The 22214-nt window shown below is 42.3% G+C and overlaps 1 protein-coding gene across 1 annotated transcript in view; it reads left to right on the forward strand.

Moving 5' to 3' along the window:
- LOC149455886 (guanine nucleotide-binding protein subunit beta-5) overlaps positions 1-22214 on the forward strand; it is a 99991-nt gene that overhangs the window by 63790 nt on the left and 13987 nt on the right. The window contains exons 6-8 of the mRNA XM_089685758.1: positions 802-945; positions 10634-10725; positions 12837-12885. Coding sequence (XP_089541884.1) covers positions 802-945; positions 10634-10725; positions 12837-12885 — 285 coding nt within the window. The remainder of the gene's footprint in view (positions 1-801; positions 946-10633; positions 10726-12836; positions 12886-22214) is intronic.

Below are 22214 nucleotides of genomic sequence, written 5' to 3' on the forward strand. Positions count from 1 at the left end.
AGAAACAATGTTTCCCCTCACTTGGAGTAATATGTGGCCATGATGAACACAAGGAATTCTCTGATTGGAGGAGGTGGAGAGGAGGGGCAGATGACACTACTCTAGCCATCTCCACTTGTCCAATCAGGGAACACATTGTATTCATTGAAAGAAAAAACACAAAATGTTCTCTGAATGGCAGTGCTTAGGATCAAGCTATTTCATTGTGAAGAGGGGGAAGCCGCTGGAGCAGCACTCAGAAGATCATAACTTTTACTGTCTATTAGACTATTAGAGTGTTTTTCAGCATCCCCAGCAGCCTAAAGATATATGGATGCTTACATCAAGCCAAGCTGGTCCAATGTAGGTTTGCAAAAAATATAATTTCTGGAATTTCACTTTTAAAGACACTGTCATTTATATGCAACAATAGCTGCTCACAAGTATGGACCTATTACTGCTCTCAGTCAGGCCAATCAAATAGGCAAAGCTCCCATTATTCCGAGTAGTTTTGGAGCTTATCTGGTCTGGAAGGGCAGGTAGGTTTCAGAGCTACAAGAAAGGGCTGGAGGTTTGCCTGGCAGAATACCCCAGGAATTTAAGGAAAACTGAAAGCTACTGTAGGTATCTGTAGGTACCTCTAGGTGCCTACACTTCAACAGATTTTTGTTTTCTTTATCTACAGAATCCATTTAAGTATTTTTTTTTAGTTTAGGTATAAGGTAGGTGGACTAATCAAAGTTTCTTAGGGGCAAAGCAGATATAGTACAGAAGATATAAGAATATACATTTCTTAGCATATTGTTCTTGTCTATATTCCAGATCCTGACAGCCAGTGGAGACGGTACATGTGCTCTCTGGGATGTGGAAAGTGGACAGCTGCTGCAGAGTTTTCATGGACATGGCGCTGATGTTTTGTGTCTGGATCTGGCACCTTCTGAAACAGGAAATACCTTTGTGTCTGGAGTAAGTGCTGGAAACCATTCCAATCCCTAACATTCTACAGAAACAAATTGCAAAATTCTGGTTAACCATTCCATTGTCTGAGAGCAGTGAAAGCAAAGGTATATCTTTAGCTGTGAGGGCCTTTCTGACTGCATTCGAGACCCGGCAAAGGACGCAGAGAAAAATAAATGCCTTAAGGCTATTCTTCTTTGGCTTCCATAACATTTGTCCATATGACAATAATATAAAATGAGTGTACCCAAAGTTATTGTTTAAACAATCATGGACCAGTGCCTAGTATCCAGCCACAGGCTGAATCCTATGGCTTGTGGGTAGGTGCAGCATGGTGCAGCGGCAGTAATGACACAGAGTCTGGTTGCAGTAAAAATGTAAACTTGTATTGAAGAGAATGCCAAACTACAAACAACCCAGTGGGAGAACACTGCTCAAAGTGAAACTCACAGTTCAGTTCAATGCAGAGATGCAGCAGGGAAAAGATGCACCGACAGTGTCTGTATTCACAGGGTGGAATGTGGCTTCTTTGCAGAATTGTGAGGCCCTAGCCTGTCCCTGCTCATTTGGAACCTTTCCCTGCCGCTATCACTTTCTCTGACAGACGGTGCTCTTTCCCTACTAGCCACTTCGCCAAAACCTGGGAGCAGGGGCTTATAAAGCCTAATCCAAGATGGCTGCCAGAGGTCACCTGGATGCAGCGCACTCAACTGAAACACTGCCTCCAGGAAACCATAGAGAAACCATTTTTCTCCTGACTTCCTGATTTGCTCTGCAGGCTGTGATACCGTCCTGGTCAGGCCCAACCTACAGTGAAGGAAGCAGGCTGCAACTTCCTACAGGCTTCTTGGGGTCTCCATGAGACATGATCAGCTAAGGGGTTGAAAGATCTCCAGGATAGCATTCCTGGTGCTGCCCCCACCCCATCAATGAGAGCATGCGCTATAGGGCTCATACTAACCAGGATTCGATCATAACTGTGATATAGATTTTGGGATATTTTAACACAAATCTGTTGCTTTACTACATCTTCCCAATAAAGATTTATTTGATAAAGTAGATTATAAATACTTAGCTCTCCTGCAACCAAACATCACTCCTGTCATTGGAAATCCTCTCTTGAAGTCAAATGAAAAATGGACACTTTGTGGAGTCTTCAGCCAGATATACATGGATTGAAATTTGGCCAGTTCAGCAGGGACCAATCAAATTTCAATCCATGTATGGGCGGGGAGGTTGTACAAAAGTCTATCTACTGATCAACGTCTGTACAACTGCCCTGTTGAATTTTCCCCACTCAATTAGCGCTGCTGGCTATAGCTGGCAGTGCTGATCAGTGTATTCTGGCAGCGGGAAGTTAGAATACAGTAGTTCATCAGAGAGGATTCCCCCATCCACATCAAGCGTGTGGATGGGAGAAATGAATCATTTTGTTTTTCATTCAGACCGCTGGTTGAATGAAAAAGAATACCTCATCTATGGGCTGTCTTACTCTCAGATGTTTGATTGCAGCTCCCACTGGTTTATTCTACTGACCTCACTACTGTGTCCTGTCCTCTGGACATCAGCAGGAAAAACCAGTGAGGTTTTTGGGGGCACAGGACATCAGCACTTCCAAAAGTGTTGGTTTCATAGCAGATTTCAGAGGACAATTTCTCATCTAACGATCAACTTCGAATGGTAATGTTGGGAAATTTTCATTCGATCAGCAACTGCAGCCAATGGCTACAACTCTGATCAGTGTATTCTGACAGTGAAGGAGTCCTGCTGTCAGAATACAATAGCAGAGCTGGGAGAATTTTCCCATCCACCTCGCTTGTGTGGATGGGGTAATCAGCTTTTCTTTAATTAGTCTGCTGGATGATCAAAACAAAACAATCTGAGATTGAATCGCTCATGTAGCCCTGGGCTTAGGTTGAGCAGTGGTTTTAAACTTTTTCTTATGGACGTTTCATCAAAGAGTGTAACACAATGTTCTGATTGTATGTCCAAGAAGCCAGTTAGTGATTCACACCATTGGCATCCACACATATCGATTCTAGGAAGAACTGCCTTTTGAGCAAAATACCTTTATTTTAATCTGTAGTATAAAAGGGCTAAAATCTGTATTATATAATGCTACTTTTAATTTTTTTGTTTCAATTATTGCATTTTAACATAGTTTAGTAACTATTTTGAATTACAAAGTAAACTGTCATCTATATTAACTTTTTTAAAGTGAAAGCCTTGCGTAAAGGGTAACTCCACTTTCATGAAAAAAAATATAGCAAATAAAAAAAAAATAGCATATATGTAATTGCTACACAAGCCATATTGTAATTTAATGGTATCAAAAATGTGAAAAATGATCTTTCCTTTTCAATCTGCATCATTGTAATTTTTTGTAACATGAAATGTAATATGGCAGCTTACAGGCCTTCTGTGCACAGTTGATGTGCAGAATGCCTCAGAAGTGTCATCTCCTTCTTGGCTTATTGAACTATCCCAAAAGTCTGAACTAAGATACAAGTCAGACCTAAGGCATCCTCTGCAACAAAAATTTTATTTTGACGATACTCCCAAAGGATTAATCAGTTCTACAGGGATGCAGACCCTGCAATTTTCCTCATTAGAACACTGCAACTGATTATTTAGGTTTCCTCTGCACACAATAAACAGCCATTGCTTCAGAGCAGAAACAGGTAGGACTCTGCAACAAAGTTTGTTAAAATCATTGTAATGCAAATTGATCAACCAGAGGGGATTCTTTTTTTCTCAACAAAAGTGGAGTTACTGTTTACATGCAGGTAGCACAAGGTGTCTGCTGTTAGATTTATTATCCTAAAAATGTTTTCCATGTTCCTCTCATCTTAAGAGTTCTGACTTCCCTGTATTCTGTACTGAGTTCTGTACAGCTACCAGCCTTTTCTCCAATAAGAATGCCCTTGATAGGCACTGTAATGCTCCCACTGGACATGCAGTTGGCAGTTGCCTGCTTGATGAAGGTAACATCAAACAGAATGTGGTACCTGATCTTTGACAGGACTTTATATTTAAAATAGCTGGCAGGCTTGCTTTAAAATGACCGATGAATTGTGAATGTTCTGAATGCATTATTATAACTGTGAAGACTTTCAGGAGATAGAGGAGATGGCCGCACACTGCAACAGGTTACTGCACAATGCTTCTTTATTCCAAAAATGACAGATAATACAGCACAGGAATCCAAGGATGTTAACGCATTTCACACAGCTTAGTGCTTAATCATAACCCACTAAGCTCTAAGTTGTGTGAAACGCGATAACATCCATGGATTCCTGTGCTGTATTATCTGTCACTTTTGGAATAAAGAAGCATTGTGCAGTATCCTCTTGTGGGGGGGCGGCCATCTCCTTTATTTTCCTGGGCACATATTGCACTAAATATTAGTACTGCTTGGTGCACCATCCAGCTGCAGCAGCTGTTAGCCTACAATAGAATTAGGGCTCTTTCACATGGGCTTTTACATTTGGCTACCCATATCACAAGTCCGCCTGTTGGGTAGGTGCAGTGTGGTGTGGCAGCAGTAAACACACAGAGGCATGGAGTGCAGCAATGGATGTACTGAAGAAATTGCAAACAGTACAATAGCCTAACGGTGAGCTCACCTGACCAGGGGCTTACAGTAGGTAAAGCGGAGAGTCAGTGGTAGTAGGCCCAAGCTGAAGACAGTGCTTGCCAAGGGAGGTGGAAAATGGCCTGGACATGGGGACAAGGGGCTTTTTGAGGGGGGGAGCCCCCTACGCCCCAAAGCACTCTCCCATTCATGTTGAGGACATGTGGCCTGGTATGGTTCAGGAAGGAGGGGGTGCTCGCTCCAACCTAAGCATGAGGAGGTAAAGACATTGGCCCTGAGCTTTCCCTACTCCTCTTGTATCCCTCCTTACCACTAGTGCTGTCCCTGAAAGTTAGGTACACTTTCCCTACACTAGCCACTTCTCAAATGTGCACCAAAACCTGGGTCTTAAAAAGACTCTGTGTGGCCCAAGATGGCCACCAGAGTCACCTGGATACAGCATAGCCAATGGAACGCTGCTTTGGAGGACCAATAGAGAAATCGAGTTTCTGTAATTTTCCCACCAGCTGCAGTACCACTTTGGATGAGCGCCACCTACAGTGGAGAAAACGAACTGCAACTACACGCCTGTGTCCAACAGACAAAAACTGAATGGGAACAGATGTAAAAAAAGTGACATCTGCCCACGGATCCCCTGCTGATTGGAGCTGACCCTGGCTCTGTGTGAATGAGTCCTTCGACAGATTGCTGGCAGCAGGGCCTGGACTGTGCTCCCGTACCATCATCCACTCACACATACACTCCGGAGTCTCGTGCACCGGGGGATAAAAGCCCAGTGTGCGGGGTACTTAAATTGGAACTGCTACTTTGTAACAGATCTAATGATGTTAAAAAGGGAGATTGGAAAGAAAAAACTTTTACATTTAATTTTATATTATATTGAGAAGAGGCTTATCACATGTTATACTTTTGTGAAAGGGAATGTATTTAGGTTATCTCTTTAGGATTGCTTTGGTTTATATGAATTTCTAAAAAAAAGGTTTGAAAAGACTATACATTCTGTTTAGGTTCAAGATCTATCTCAGCCTTCTTTAAAAGCCTACCCCTGCCTATTCTTGTAGCATGTTACTGAAGCAGCCTAGCAACTAGATGTCATAAAGCCAATTTACCTAACAACTCTCCTTAGAAACTGACAACAAGATAAGGAGCTACAAAGAGAGAACTGAAGGGAGAGATGAGCTGGAATCCTGGTGACAGGTCTGAGGTCACCTTCCATGTCTGGCTCTCTCCTATTCTTGGCCTGGTTTACACTAGTGCGATTTGAGATGCAATTTCAGTCACATAAAATTTCATTAATACAAATGACAAATGTGTGAATACACTATGCAGTAGTACAGTGTCCCAAAAATGAATCTATGTATAAATAATAATTAGAAATGAAATTTCCAACATATTGTAAAATTCAAATAGCAAATATGTGAACATTTGATCACTATCATACAATATTACAGTGTCCCAAAAATAATCTGTGTGCCAATGAGGACCAGAAATAAAAATGTCCACTGTATTGTGTGAACCAGTAGTGATCAGTAATATAAAGTGACTTCTGATCTCACCAGAAGTAAGAAGCAAACCAGCATTGAATGGAAATGACTCCTAAGAATATATCCGTCCACCAGGGGTGTCCCTAGGCAGGTGTGGGGGGTGCGCACCGCACCGGATGACACCTATCACACGGGGTGATACTGGACCCACTCCACGAAAAGGTAAGTTTTAAAGCAAGACAACAATCCCCGCAGGGTGGATCGGATCTGCGGATTGAGCATAATGGATCGGAGTCCAATCCATTATGCTCCCCAATCCGCAGATCCGATCCATCTTTTGGGGATCGTCGGCTTGCTTTAAAACGTACCTTTTTGTGGAGCTTGTGGAGAGATCAGTTAGCCCTGTATAGGTTGCAAGCTGACGATCCCCGCAGGATGGAGAGGATCTGCGGATTGGAGAGGATAATGGATTGGACTCCAATCCATTATGCTCTATCCACAGATCCGATCCATCCTGCGGGGATCGTCGGATAGGGTGTCACCAAGTGTTATACCGAGTGACACCACCCTAGGGATGCCCCTGCCGTCCACTTCATATCACCAGTCACTGATCACCGGACACCTCACCAGCGGACAGAAGCCGTTTATCGCTGCGGAGGCTCGGATTGCGGCGTCCCTTGTTGAGGTGTCAGGTCGGTGGTCACCTCTGGAGGCACTCCACCTTTGATGGATCAGTGACTGGTGATATGAAGTGGACAGATATATTCTTAGGAGTCATTTCCATTCAATTCTGGTTTGCTTCTTGCTTCTGGTGAGTGCACAGTGGTGGAGGATTATCGCAGAAGTCACTTTATATTACTGATCACTACTGGATCACACAATATGTTGGACATTTTTTATTTCTGGTCATCATTGGCACACAGATTATTTTTGGGACACTGTAATATTGAGCAAACTGTTGGCACTATATAAATCTTGTATAATAATAATAATGTTGTATGATAGTGAATAATATTCACATATTTGTTAATTGAATTTTACAACATGTTGGACATTTCATTTCTGGTCATTTTATATACATACAGTGGGGATCGAAAGTTTGGGCACCCCAACTAAAAATTTGGATTAATGTGCATAAAGAAGCCAAGGAAAGATGGAAAAATCTCCAAAAGGCATCAAATTACAGATTAGACATTCTTATAATCTGTCAACAAAAGTTAGATTTGATTTCCATCATTTACACTTTCAAAATAACAGAAAACAAAAAAATGGCATCTGCAAAAGTTTGGGCACCCTGCAGAGTTAATATCTTGTACTGCGCCCTTTGGCAAGTATCACAGCTTGTAAACGCTTTTTGTAGCCAGCCAAGAGTCTTTCAATTCTTGTTTGAGGTATCTTTGCCCATTCTTCCTTACAAAAGTCTTCCAGTTCTTTGAGATTCCTGGGCTGTCTGTCACGCACTGCTCTTTTAAGGTCTATCCATAGATTTTCAAATATGTTGAGGTCAGTAGATTGTGAAGGCTATGGCAAAACCTTCAGTTTACACCTCTTGATGTAATCCCCCGTGGATTTCGAGGTGTGTTTAGGATCATTATCCATTTGTAGAAGCCATCCTCTCTTTAACTTCAGCTTTTTCACAGATGGCATCAAGTTACCATCCAAAATTTGCTGAAATTTTATTGAATCCATTTTTCCTTCTACTCGTGAGATGTTCCCTGTGCCACTGGCTGCAACACAACCCCAAAGCATGATTGATCCAACCCCATGCTTAACAGTTGGACAGAGGTTCTTTTCATTAAATTCTGTGTCCCTTCTTCTCCAAACGTACCTTTGCTCATTCCGGCAAAAAAGTTCAATTTTAACCTCATCGGTCCACAGAACTTGTTTCCAAAATGCATCAGGCTTGTCTATATGTTCATTTGCAAAGTTCAAATGATGATTTTTGTGGTGAGGACATAGAAGAGGTTTTCTTCTGATGACTCTTCCATGAAGCCCATATTTGTACAAGTATCTCTTTATAGTGGAATAGTGTACCACAACTCCAGTGTCTGCCAGATCTTTCTGGAGGGATCGTGCAGTCAAACGTGGGTTTTGAATTGTTTTTCTCACAATCCTGCGAGCTGTTCTGTCTGATATTTTTCTTGGTCTTCCAGATCTTGCTTTAACTTCCATTGTTCCTGATGACTGCCATTTCTTAATTACATTCCGAACAGAGGATATTGACATCTGAAAACGCTTTGCTATCTTCTTATAGCCTTCTCCAACTTTGTGTGCGTCAACTATTTTCAGTTTCAGTTTTCTAGCTAACTGCTTAGAAGAACCCATGGTGCTGATTGTTGGGGCAAGGTCAGATGAGTCTGGGCATTTAAAACCTTTGAGATTGATATCCCCTGGTCTTCTCAGATGATGATTGAGAACAATCCATGACACTGGCAGGTCTCAGCTTGGCAAAGGGGGCAGTGCATGCTATAAATTCTGCAGGATGCCCAAACTTTTGCAGACGCCATTTTTTTGTTTTCTGTTATTTTGAAAGTGTAAATGATGGAAATAAAATCTAATTTTTGTTGCCATATTATAAGAATGTCTAATCTGTAATTTGATGCCTTTTGGAGATTTTTCCATCTTTCCTTGACTTCTTTATGCACATTAATACAAATTTTTAGCTGGGGTGCCCAAACTTTTGATCCCCACTGTAGATTAATATTTGGGACGCTGTAATACTGCATGATAGTGTATAACGTTCACACATTTGTCATTTGTATTAGCGCTGCACCTTTATTTATGTGTTTGTACAGTGGAAGCAGAGGGTTTGCCACGTTGTGCTAGCAGCTCTTATACTCCTTTGTGTTCATTGTTCATATATTTTACACATAGAATTGCATGACAATGGAAATCACATTGTTTTCAGTGGTGCTCCTTCCCATCGATGTGATTCAGTGAGATCTTGGAAAAGCTTCCTGTACTACTATGGTGTGATCAAGGCTTCATGCATACTGAGCAATAACACTGCTTTTAGGGGTGTCGTGCGTTTTTTTCTACCTCTACATGCCCACTTTTGTTAGCCTATGGCGATCATTTACTAAAACTGGAACATGCAAAATCTGATACAACTGTGCATGGTAGCCAATCAGCTTTTAACTTCAGCTTGTTCAATTAAGCTTTCACAAGACGAAACTGGAAGCTGATTGGTTTCTGTGCAGAACTTCATCAGATTTTGCATTCCCAAGTTTAAGTAAATCAACCCCTATGAGTACATGGATACGTGGGGGGGATTTACTAAAACTGGAGAGTGCCAAATTTGGTGCAGCGCAGCTCTGCACAGAAACCAATCAGCTTCCAGTTTTGTCTTGCGAAAGCTTAATTGAACAAGCTGAAGTTAGAAGCTGACTGGCTACCATGTACCAGATTTTGCACTCTCCACTTTTATTAAATGAACCCCATAGGCTAACATGGACAGGTATTTAGAGACAGGGGCGTTTAGAGGCAGAAAAAAAAATCCCACTGCCAGCGCATCCAGGAGCAGCAGTGTTTTGTTAGAAAAAAACGCTTACCGAATGTAAACGTTAACACTAGGCATGAGCATTTATCTATTTCATTAGCCAGATTATACTAATATTCTTGCCTATGAAATGATTTAAAGTGTTACTAAACCCACAACAGTAAAATCAGTCTGTATATGCAGAAAAGCGCACTTGTTATACTCACTGTGAAACCTAAGGAGTTAATCCTCTGCATTGTGTAAAAAGGCTGTTTGATCCTGACTTCTCTGATCCGCCCATTCTTTTGCTGTCCCCAATGCATCTGCCATACTTAGAGCAGCAGTGGCAAGTCTGCACATGCTCTGTTTGGTGTGTATTGCTAGAGAGTTTTTCTTTTTTGGGAGGGTGCATGTGATCGGCACAGGGCCAATCAGCACTGTCCAGAAAGAGGGTCAGGGGTTATGCAGTTTCATAGGACAGTCAGAGGAGAATGAAAACTCCTCCTACAAGATTAACCAGTGCTCAGCTGGACACTGATAGAAGTCACAAGACTGTTCTAACTGCTGATGAAAAAAAAAAGGTATTTAGCAGTTTCTATTTACTAAAATAATTGCATTTTCATGTTCTGTGTACTGTGTGAGACCGGATATAGTGAATGCAGGGTCCGGGGTTTAGTAACACTTTAATGTCCAAGTGCCTGCAGCACCTAGCGTTAATGTGTGTTTTTACATGCCAAGCATTTTTTTCTGCCAACATGCTGCTGCCAGGAAGAAAGGCATTTAGGACATTTGGGCACATGTCCTGTGTGCATGGGGCCTTGCAGTGTGATTTGGCCCCCATATGATATTCATTCCACATACAAAGTCGCACGACAACGTTGCACTGAAATCAGATCAAATTTGCATCGCAGTAGTGTGCACCAAGCTTTAGGGGCAGATCGTAAATCTTACAATTCTAGATTGACTTCACAAATCCACTCAATATAATAAAAAAACATCTTTTTCTACCTTCCTACCCAGCTTTGAAGAATGATGTTCACCACAATATGACAGCTCCTTTTTTTAAGACATTATATCTGATTACTGTGTTAGAGAAATGTTAGTATGCTTTGTTCTTATTCAATTTCTTTACTTATTTAGGGATGTGACAAGAAAGCTATGGTATGGGACATGAGGACTGGTCAGTGCATTCAGTCATTTGAAACCCATGAATCTGATATCAACAGCGTCAGGTCAGTAATACAGCCTGTGACAGCACAGCATACCACATACAGTATATGGCCATACACCGGCCACAAGGAAACAACATCCTACACATAATAACAGGAGAATACACCACAATTAAGGACCTGAAGGCAAAACTTGTATTTTCATTTCGGATAGAGTAAAGGAGGGTTATAACCCCTGTCATTTTTTTGCCATCTGTGTGCTGATTTCCCTTCACTTCCTGTCCCATAGCCAAAGCAGGAAGTGAGAGGAAATCCCAGATTGTCAGCAGAACTAGTCCCTATTAGACGGCTCCCCCACTATTCCTGTTATGGTGACAACCCAAAATTTGAGACAATGGTAAACAGAAGAGAAGTAGAGAGGGTGAATCTCCCTAACGGGGACATGGACAGCAATAAAAACCTGACAAAAATAAAAAAACAAAAATAAAAATATTTGCCTTTAATTATACTTTAAATTTGTCTGTCTATCTCTGTAGCCAGGATTTAACAATTTAATATGATCTCTTTTACAAATGGAACTCCAGACAATATTTCTTTAGTTTTTGAGGAGTGGTGAGGGATTAGAATTTTTGTCAGGTATTTATTTCTATCTGTGCCCCCCCAGGGAAGAGATTTCCCCTTACTTCCTGTCATGTAATAACACAGGAAGTGAGGGGACACCTCTCCAATGGATACAAAAGTAGAAATGAAACCTGAAAATACTTTACCACATGTTGTCCATGATCTCTTTTGCACACTGAAATCAATGAGACGCTAAAAAGACATTTGTGGACAACTGGTGAAGCCCAAACCCAGGCATAGGTTTTTGGAGAAGGATTAGAATATCTGTAAGGTTTTTACTGCTGTTTGTTTTCCCGTTGAGGAGTTTTAACTCGACTTTCTGTTTTGATGACACGTTTATTTAACCACTTCCCTACCGCCGTACGTACATATACGTCCTTGTAGGGAAGCGTTTATACCAGGATCAAGGTTGAGGCTACAACCATCGTTGTTTAGCCCCAGCGATTGTCTTTCATGTAAAAGTAATCCGAGTGGCTAAGCAGCTGCTGGATTAGTTTTATGGGTTGTGGAAGATGGTTCTTTCCCCCTCCCGCCGCCGCCTTTACCAGGCTTCCCGGAGTGTTCAGGGAGCCTAGTAAGGATGTGATTGGTGGCATCCAGCTCCCGGAACACAGTAAGAGGAACTAAAGTTTTTCCTCCCTGTGTGGTCAGAAACCGGAAGCAACTATGTATTTGTCACTTCTAGTTCTGGTTCCTTGTTTGATTTGTTGCATTGGAGCCCAAAGGAGAGAGATGGGGTGTCTAATAAACCCCGTTCTCTGGGATGTTTCATATTGCGAAAAATTTTGTAAACCGAAACGCAGTTTCCCATAGAAATGCATTGAAAACCAATTAATCTGTTCTGGAAGTCAGAAAAAAGTAAAAAAAAGTCTTATCTGTTCAAAACTGTTTATAAAGTGTACTTTAAAGGCATAAATACTGTACAAGGACATGATTAAAAGAAAATTTGTAAATGCATTGAAAACCAATTAATCCGTTCCGGAGGTCAGAAAAAAGTAAAAAAAAAAGTCTTATCTGTTCAAAACTCTTTATATAGTGCACTTTAAAGGCACGGGGCCGGCGCTATAAACCTCCCAGGTGCAATGCATCCTGGAGAAACTTACTTCGTATTGCTAAAAAAATTAGTAAACTGAGGCATTATTTTCAATGGATTTTCATTCATAAACTGAAAATTATGTTAACCGAGGCGATCATAACCGAGGTACGCATGTATTTTTTTAAAAACTTATAAGTGCCCCTGTGCCTCCGTCCTCACACACAAAGGTGAACGCACGCGTCGGTCCTGCACGCATATGTAAACAGTGATCATACCACACATATGAGGCATCACTGCGAAAGTCTGAGTGAAAGTAATAATTCTAGCACCAGACCTCCTGTGTAACTCTAAACTGGTAACCTGTAAAGGCTTTTAAAGCATCGCCTATGGAAATGTTTGACTCTATGGCCCAAAGACCACAAGCAATACTGCATCCCACTTATGGGACCATCTATGGCCAGTTTTATTGGTAGTCCTATTTCTTAGCTAGCCCTCACATCTCCCTTTCTCTCTCCAGGTATTACCCCAGTGGAGATGCCTTTGCCTCAGGCTCTGACGACGCCACGGTAATTTGCTCTCTCTCCTATGAAGTTGTGGGTGGATGGACAGTGTACGGTGTGCAGTGCCAACACATGCTTTTCTTTTCTCACATTACTCATATATTTGCTGATTTCTCCAGCAATTGCCGCCAGTTCTTAACCTCAGACAAATATTTATGGAAGATTATATATGCAGAGCCTATGAAGTGTGTTCATGTTTGTATATGAGACATTACCATTTCCTGCTCATACCTGACACAACACAAATGCTGCGCACAGCTGCACTGCACTTTGTACATTCTCACCAAAATGATTTGCCAACCAAATTCAAACAATGTGGTCTCAAAATGCAACAGAACTACAACAAGACTGCCGGATTCACACTTATTTCTGTAGCAAGTGTTCCTGTAGTCAGTGGGGCCATGGGTAATGTCAGCACCCCCAACCATCAAAAACTGGCATGCTGTGAGGCCTTGTTTACACATGCATACTGTACTGAAACATACGTCCCTGTGAGGGCTGTGTTTGCCCTCAAGGGGATGCACAGTTGTTCCATGCATCCCCGTGCTGATAGTCCAATTGATGTCAATTTGAATACAGCAGCTGCACAGACAATTCTGACATCTGTGCGGGTGCACAGCCCCTCTGCATTCGGGGGTGCACACCTTCATCCGCACAATTGACATGAATGGGAATGCATGGAACAACTGTGCATCTCTGTGTGGGCAAACATGGCCCTTGCACAGACGTGTTTAAGTGTACCTGTGTAAATGAGGCTTTAGGCTCTTTGATGGTACTGATATATTTAGTGCCCATTCACACTAGAATGCAATGCAGGAAACATGCATTCATGTTTGTTTCCCACAACGCTTTCAAAATGCACTGCAGTTACAATCTGCAACAAGTGTCATTTTTAAGTTAACAACATCCCAAGCGCGAGTTCCAATTGCAGTGCATTTGCCCGCACCGGATTGCATGGTACTGAAGTACCATATGTTCTGGTTGCAGTGCATTTTTTTTAAAGTAGTGCATGTAGTACTTTTGGTACAGTGAAGTGCGATTTCAGCCCATTTACTCACTTACCCATATATGCACGTAAAAATTGAAGGTGGGTGTAATGGAAACGACTCAGACTGTGCTTGAGTACTTCTGTTAGAATACCGCTTCCCCAGCCGAACACTGACTACAGACACCACAGTCAACCATACAAGACTAGACGACACCAGTCTTGAAGTAAACCAGGAGGTAGACTACTTTATTTGAACACAGATAAAAGATATATACACTCAGGGGACAGTCCCCCCTCCCTGCATAATGACACAGGGCGGGGCAATCTACATTTACTAACAAGAGACACACAGGTATTCCAACTTCACACCAACAGACAGTCCCATCAGGAGGGAGCGCTGTTGGAGACCCCCCCCCCACTAAGCTAATACACATAAACACATACATCTCATAATAGTGTGCTCCCAAGCCAGACAGACAATAGAACAATGGGATGCAGCCACATGACATTAAACAATCAACAACCCCCACACAATATTAGGACAGATCACCCTGTACCTCTAACAGGCACAGGGTGATTTACACATAAGAGGGATATGGGGAGCTGAGACAGGGGTCTCTCCACCTCTCCAAAGTGAACTGGGTTCCATGGGCCCCCCACCCAAAGTGACTCCCGTCACAGTGGGGAAGTAATTTACGAAGTGCATGCATACAATATTGTCTAGTAAGGCTAAATGCACACAGACGTAAGAATTTTACTGATCATATATACAGGTGAAACTCTAAAAATTAGAATATCGTGCAAAAGTTCATTTATTTCAGTAATACAACTTAAAAGGTGAAACTAATATATGAGATAGACTCATTACATGCAAAGCAAGATAGTTCAAGCCGTGATTTGTCATAATTGTGATGATTATGGCTTACAGCTCATGAAAACCTCAAATCCACAATCTCAGAAAATTTGAATATTGTGAAAAGGTGCAATATTCTAGGCTCAAAGTGTCCCACTCTAATCAGCTAATTAAGCCATAACACCTGCAAAGGGTTCCTGAGTCTTTAAATGGTCTCTCAGTCTGGTTCACTAGGAATCATAATCATGGGAAAGACTGCTGACCTGACAGTTGTGCAGAAAACCATCATTGACACCCTCCATAAGGAGGGAAAGCCTCAAAAGGTAATTGCAAAATAAGTTGGATGTTCCCAAAGTGCTGTATCAAAGCACATTAATAGAAAGTTATGTGGAAGGGAAAAGTGTGGAAGAAAAAGGTGCACAAGCAGCAGGGATGACCGCAGCCTGGAGAGGATTGTCAGGAAAAGGCCATTCAAAAGTGTTGGGGACTTTCACAAGGAGTGGACTGAGGCTGGAGTCAGTGCATCAAGAGCCACCACACACAGACGGATACTGGACATGGGCTTCAAATGTCGTATTCCTCTTGTCAAGCCGCTCCTGAACAACAAACAACGTCAGAAGCGTCTTACCTGGGCTAAAGAAAAACAGACCTAGTCTGTTGCTCAATGGTCCAAAGTCCTCTTTTCTGATGAGAGCAACTTTTGCATCTCATTTGGAAACCAAGGACCCAGAGTATGGAGGAAGAATGGAGAAGCACACACTGCAAGATGCTTGAAGTCCAGTGTGAAGTTTCCACAGTCTGTGTTGATTTGGGGAGCCATGTCATCTGCTGGTGTTGGTCCACTGTGCTTCATTAAGTCCAGGGTCAACGCAGCCGTCTACCAGGAGATTTTGGAGCACTTCATGCTTCCTTCCACAGATGAGCTTTATGGGGATGCTGACTTCATTTTCCAGCAGGACTTGGCACCTGCCCACACTGCCAAAAGCACCAAAACCTGGTTCAATGACCGCGGGATTACTGTGCTTGATTGGCCAGCAAACTCGCCTGACCTGCCAAGAGAAAGATGAGAGACAAGAGACCAAACAATGCAGAAGAGCTGAAGGCAGCTATTGAAGCATCCTGGTCTTCCATAACACCTCAGCAGTGCCACAGGCTGATAACTTCCATGCCACGCCACATTGAGGCAGTAATTGCTGCAAAAGGGGCCCAAACCAAATACTGAGTACATATGCATGCTTATACTTTTCAGAGGTCCAATATTGTTCTATGTACAATCCTTGTTTTATTGATTGCATGTAATATTCTAATTTTCTGAGATTGTGGATTTGGGGTTTTCATGAGCTGTAAGCCATAATCATCACAATTATGACAAATCACAGCTTGAACTATCTTGCTTTGCATGTAATGAGTCTATCTCATATATTAGTTTCACCTTTTAAGTTGCATTACTGAATTAAATGAACTTTTGCACGATATTCTAATTTTTCGAGTTTCACCTGTACATAGTTTTTCTGGTACAAGTTTTCTGCGTAAAATGATCAATAAAATGCTTGCATTTAGATGCGTTTAAACATGCATCTTTACGTGTTTCTTTTCAATCCTAGAATGCACCTTTTGCTTCAATATATAATGCAGGAATTTTTACACAGCTGTGTGCATGTCCCCATTTAAAACAATACACTTTCATTTAGATCTGTAATCAAAAAATGTTTTGATTTTCATGTTTTATGGTCATGTGCATGTACACTAAAGCAGATTTTTATATTTCTTTTCTGATCTGAATTCTAACACTAAGCACAAGTTTACTGACTTACGCAGCTATGCGCACAGGCATGTAGAAAATAATGGGCTGCATTCAAAGCAGTAATAAAAACCTCCAGGGCATTTCATGTGGCCCTTGCACCTCTCCTGCAGGTAGCCCCTTGTCCCCGCCCCCACGTTGTCTGAGCAGAGAAAACAGAATAGAATTCCTCTGCCAAATCCTGCACCTCTCAGTGCAGCTGCAGCACCCCCTCATCTTTGCCTCCTCTGGTCTCATCATTCAGCAGACTCTGATAACTGACTCCACTCCTCCTCTGATCCTCCTCCAGACCCTGCACTTTCTGATTTCCAGCTCTGCCCCCAAAGGGGGTGCACGGCGAAGTTAGGCAGGGTGTGGGATTCTTGACATCTGATATAATGGAGGATGGGGTGCTTTGGACATCTAGTCTTACAGATACAACCTTCCCTTTGAGGGCAACCATAATGCTGATATGGCCCACGATGAAATGGAGTTTGACACCCCTGCCTTAGGCCTTGTACCCACAGGAATACTAGAGGTACACCTATGTGAGGGCTGTGTTTACTTGCACTATTCCGTGCATCCCTGTGCAGGATTCAGCGCCTACATGCTCCCAATTTGACAGCCATGCTAGTGCACGGTCCTGAATGTAGACTGTGTGTGTTAGGGGTCATGCACATGCACTTGCACAGCTGTCAAATTGGGAGTAGGGACCCTGTCTGTGCACAATTGACATGAATGGGATTGCATGCATGGGGATGCATGGAACACCTGTGCATCCCCTTGTAGGTAAAAATGGCCGTCGCATGGTTGTATTCTGTAGTACACCCAAGTGAACAAGGCCTTAGATTCTGCATTTATGGCATCCATGTGCAAGAACCCTTATGCAAATTTTAGCTTGACCTAGGATTATTTCTGCATTCTTAGGAACTATGCCTTTTTTGATTGCTTTCAGTAGAGTATAGATATTTAAGTTTCAGTATCTATTGTGATTTGGATATTTCAGTATGAATCAACAAAAGTTGCTTGAATTTTCTACCCAGCTTACATCTGGGTTTGTATCTAGTGAATGTGCCAGCTCATACCTCACGCTCACACCTGGCAGTTATAAATGTTACTGAATTATGGATTTTTCTAAATTGTGACTTGTGGTTGAGATTAGCAAATGTTTACTAAAATCTTAAGTTCACGTTAATGTTCTAAGGCAGGGGTCTAAAAACCTTGTATACAAAGGGCCAGTTTACTGTCTTTCAGGATTTAGGGGGGCTGGTGGGAGTAGAAAATGCCTTGTCATCATTGGGAGTAAGCAATACCCCATTATTGGTTTTAATAGGAAGAATAGTTCCCAACTGATGGTACCAGTTGGAGGAATAGTTCCCCATTGTTGGTATCAGTGGCAGGAATAGTGCTCCATTGTTAATGCCATTGGGAGGAATGGGGCCCCAACGTAGGCATCAGTTGGAGTCAGAGTGCTCCATTGTTGGTATCAGTTGGAGGCAGTGGTGTAGCGTGGGTTGTCAGCAACCAGGGCAAGGCAAGTAATTTGCACCCCCTAACCCCCATAACCCTAGCTTACTTACAGCAGAGTGGCCAGCCAATAACCCTGATGTAACACCGGGTTATAGGCTGGCCAGAAAGAATGACAATAAAAACCTGTTATAGGGGGAAACTCATTATTATTATTATTATTATTATTATGATGATGATTGCCCTCTCACCATTTTCACAAATACCACCACCCCTCCACCCCCCCCCCCTCCATCTTCCACCCGACTACCCTGCCTCCCACATCCATCGGCCAGCTTTTTCCACAGCACCAGGGCCACCGAGCCTGGGACTGGTCAGACTCCCACAAACATGCAGACCCAGGTCTCCACCCCCTCCAACCACCGGCCTCCAAAAGCCCCTATGGGCCTCCAGAACCAGGAGGATGCAGCAGAGTCCCAATCCGCTGAACAGCCCAGCCTGACCCGCAGCAACCCAACCCAATCACAAACTCTCAGTCACTATGCGTCGTACAACAAATTTACATACACTAACACTAGTAGCACATTAGAGGGTGCAACACTAGTATTGCAGAGTGGTGGTGCTTTACTGTTCCTTGCTTTCAGCACAAGCCTATGCTCAGATTGCTCCGATGTTTTGAAAACAGTCCATTCCCTCTAAGGTTTATGCTGTAATTGATTTTATCTGAGCAGTAGGGATGTTCATCTGATCAGTAGTTTGCAGCACTGCCATCTCAGGAATTGTGGCACAGAGACTGGTGTATGTTGCTAGCATTGCCCGATATTCAGGTGGATATAAAAGGAAAAATGTTCAAATCTTTGTATGAAGCAGAGTCATATAAATATAGAACAAGGAGCACCTAAAAATAGAGAGCCCTCGAAAACTGGAACATTTCTCTGCTGTTCAAGCAAAATAGCCCTGGGAGAGAAGGGCCATCATGTTGATGAATCCATGGGTCACAATTAGGTTCTTTTTTACTTGATGAACTTGTTCCAAAATTAACTTACTGCAGGCATACTAATCCACATTTTATGCAGTTTTATTAAATTCAATTTCATATCCAATTAAGTACAGCACGTTCTATGCATTCCCTTGTGAGCCACGGAAGTGATTGGATCTTGTAAAAATAGGAACAGTCAGAAAGAAAACTATCACTTTGATATTTTCACATCCAGCATCCTCATGTGCACTTACTAGTTCCCACTTAACATGAACACTGGCGGCCTGTATACTCCATTCTGTAGGGTTATGGCAGAATACAGAACAGGAAGGTGTCATTCTGCTAAGCAGCTGTCAAAGACACCATAGATCATATCACATCATACGTCATAAGGGTTGGTCTGCTGAAGAGCGCATTTAGCAATGGAGTGCTTGTAGATGTTGTAAGGGAGTAAAAAAATGTGTTTTATTAGGTGGAAAATATATAGGGCTGATGACACATGGGCGATTCTGCCACTAGAAACAAATCGCCAGCAGCAGGATTGCTAGAGGCAGCCTGTGTGTCCCTATAGAATCTCTCCACCTGTAGCCAGATGCAGTGAGATGGTGCTTTGTCAATGGACCAAATGCTGCTCAATCTTGATTGTTCGCTTTGGGAGCATCTCACTGTCTCAACTACAAAGGGAGTCATTCCATTGGGACAAACAGGCAGGATCTTAATGATCTTGTCACTGCTGATGTTGACAGATTGTCAGCGGTAGGATCACTGGTGGCAAACTCATCAACGTAATATAAAATAAAAAGATGGATTAGGGCTTATACTGGAATTAAACCCAAACCAAAAATGCATTATATTGCAGTTTACCAATTATTAGATGTGGTGGCTGCAGGGGCGGACTGACCATTTGGAAACTCAGGCACTGCCCGAGGGCCCGATGTCAGTAGGGGGCCCCATGAGATGCCCCTGGTACCTTTTTCATAGGCTTTTTTGAGTTTGGGCAAGGACACAGGGGGCCCCATGAGTTGTCAGTCCGCCCCTGGGTGGCTGCATTGTTTTTCATTACTTAGGCTTTTTTCCCCTCTGTTTTCACCTTGTGATCCGACTAGTGACACACCTCCTGTATCCACTTTGGTTGAAGGAGCACAGGGGGCACATTTGGACAGTAGCATGGTCAGTCTGGGGGAAGGGGAATGTTAGCTACAGTTGGAGATTTAGATACACTAATAAACTGAAGCCAAATTCAAGTTAATACTTTACAAGCAGTTACAGCAAACCTTCCGGGAAAAAGGTTTGAAATAAATAAATGAAAGCTGATCCCTGTAAGTACCACTGCTAGTGTTAAATAGTTTGTCTCATCTCTGTATCTGATACATCTGGAGGAGAGCTTGTAATTTTGAAAAGCAACAGACGTACTGGCCAGATCAACAGATGAAAATAAAATGTAAAAAGCCTAAAAAAAGCAAATGAATTCAGCCATCACATGTAAGAACTGGTAAGCCCATAAGGGGAGATTTACTAAAACTGAAGAGTGCAAATGTGGTGCAGCTCTGCATAGAAACCAATCAGCTTCCAGGTTTTATTGTCAAAGCTTAATTGAACAAGCTGAAGTTATGCCGGCCATACATGGGTTGAAATTCGACCGATTTTTCGTCCGAAAATTGGACTTAAGAATAATTGGGCGATTTTCTCTGTTAGTGGGTCAATGGCAACGGCCAATTTTGCGTGGTTCCTCCCCTTTTCAGTGATTGGACACATTGGAAAATTTGTGAAAAACTACCAATTTTCGGCTCAATGATGGTCATATTGTATGATCGTTTTTCCAAAAAGAATATGCGCATGAGCCGTGATCTGGATGGAACAGAAGTTTCACCTGTTATATGGGGTGAACTTTATGGCTTGGTCATTGATGGCACCATCGGATTACCGAGCGAACAACATTTTCGATTTTCAGATGAAAAACCGTTCAGAATTCGAGCCATGTATGGTCTGCATTAGAATCTGATTGGCTACCATGCACAGCTGCACCAAATTCTGAGTGCACCAGTTTTAGTAAATCAACGCCACGGTGTGTCTTTTCTAGCTGACATTGGTTGTGTGGGATGGGTGATTTGTAGGAAGGTTTGGAATGTCACTGAAATATGTCTTCAGTACTGGAAACCAAATAAATAACTATAAAACTATTACTTACCAACCATACACTGGTATTGCTGGACCTCCTCCAAAACACCCATCTGCTGTTGTGATAGAATGTCTTCTTTATGATATAACGCCTTAAGGGTCAGCTCTTGAAAAATTTCACTTTCAATACTTTTTCATTAGTCCTCATGCACACTGGGCGTTTTTACAGCTGATGTTTTTGGCTTCTAGCATTTTTTTCTACAGCCAGTAAATGCCCCAGCATGTTATCCTTTGTACCCATGCACACATAGGCTTTAATCAGCATTTTTTGGCAGGGATGCATTCTGGCTAGAAGAAAAACCCAGAATTAGTGGGTTTCAAGAGGAGGTTTTTAGCTGTAAAAATGCTATAACTCAGAAAACCTCTGCAAAACACTGGAAGAACGTTAAAAAACGTGGCAATCGGCCTTTATGAGCATTTTTGAGGCTCGTGCTTTTGTGGGAATATAGTTTTGCTAAAAAACGCAAACACTGAGAAACGCTGAAAACCGCTAATGTTTTTAATGTGGCACTCTACAGCTAATGTTACTGGCGTTTTTATAGCGTCCAGTGTGCATGAGGCCTTAGAGATACAGTTTTTTAAGGAAGAACTCCGTGCAAAATTTTTATTTTCCCATGCAGTGGGGCTTTGCCCAACAGGATGTCTCCAACTTACAAGCCAAACTCAATGCACTGTTTAATTGGGCAACTATGTGGCAAATGAGGTTGAATGTTGATAAATGTAAGGTTATGCACTTGGGGGCTAAGAATATGCATGCATCATACATACTAGGGGGGGTACAACTGGGGGAATCAATGGTGGAGAAGGATCTGGGAGTTCTGGTAGATCACAAGTTTAATAATGGCATGTAATGCCAAGCTGCGGTTTCTAAAGCGAGCAAAATCCTCTCTTGTATTAAAAGAGATATAGACTCCAGAGAGAGATATCATTTCCCCCGGTACAAATCATTAGTAATACCTCATCTGGAATATGCAGTTCAGTTTTGGGCACCAATTCACAAAAAGAACATTGGGGAACTGGAGAAAGTACAGAGAAGGGCAACCAAACTGATAAGAGGCATGGAGGAGATCACCTATGAGGGAAGATTAGA

The sequence above is a fragment of the Staurois parvus genome, unplaced genomic scaffold, assembly GCF_062004578.1.
Source record: "Staurois parvus isolate SC_StPar_1 unplaced genomic scaffold, SC_StPar_1.0 ptg000385l, whole genome shotgun sequence".
NCBI lineage: Eukaryota > Metazoa > Chordata > Amphibia > Anura > Ranidae > Staurois > Staurois parvus.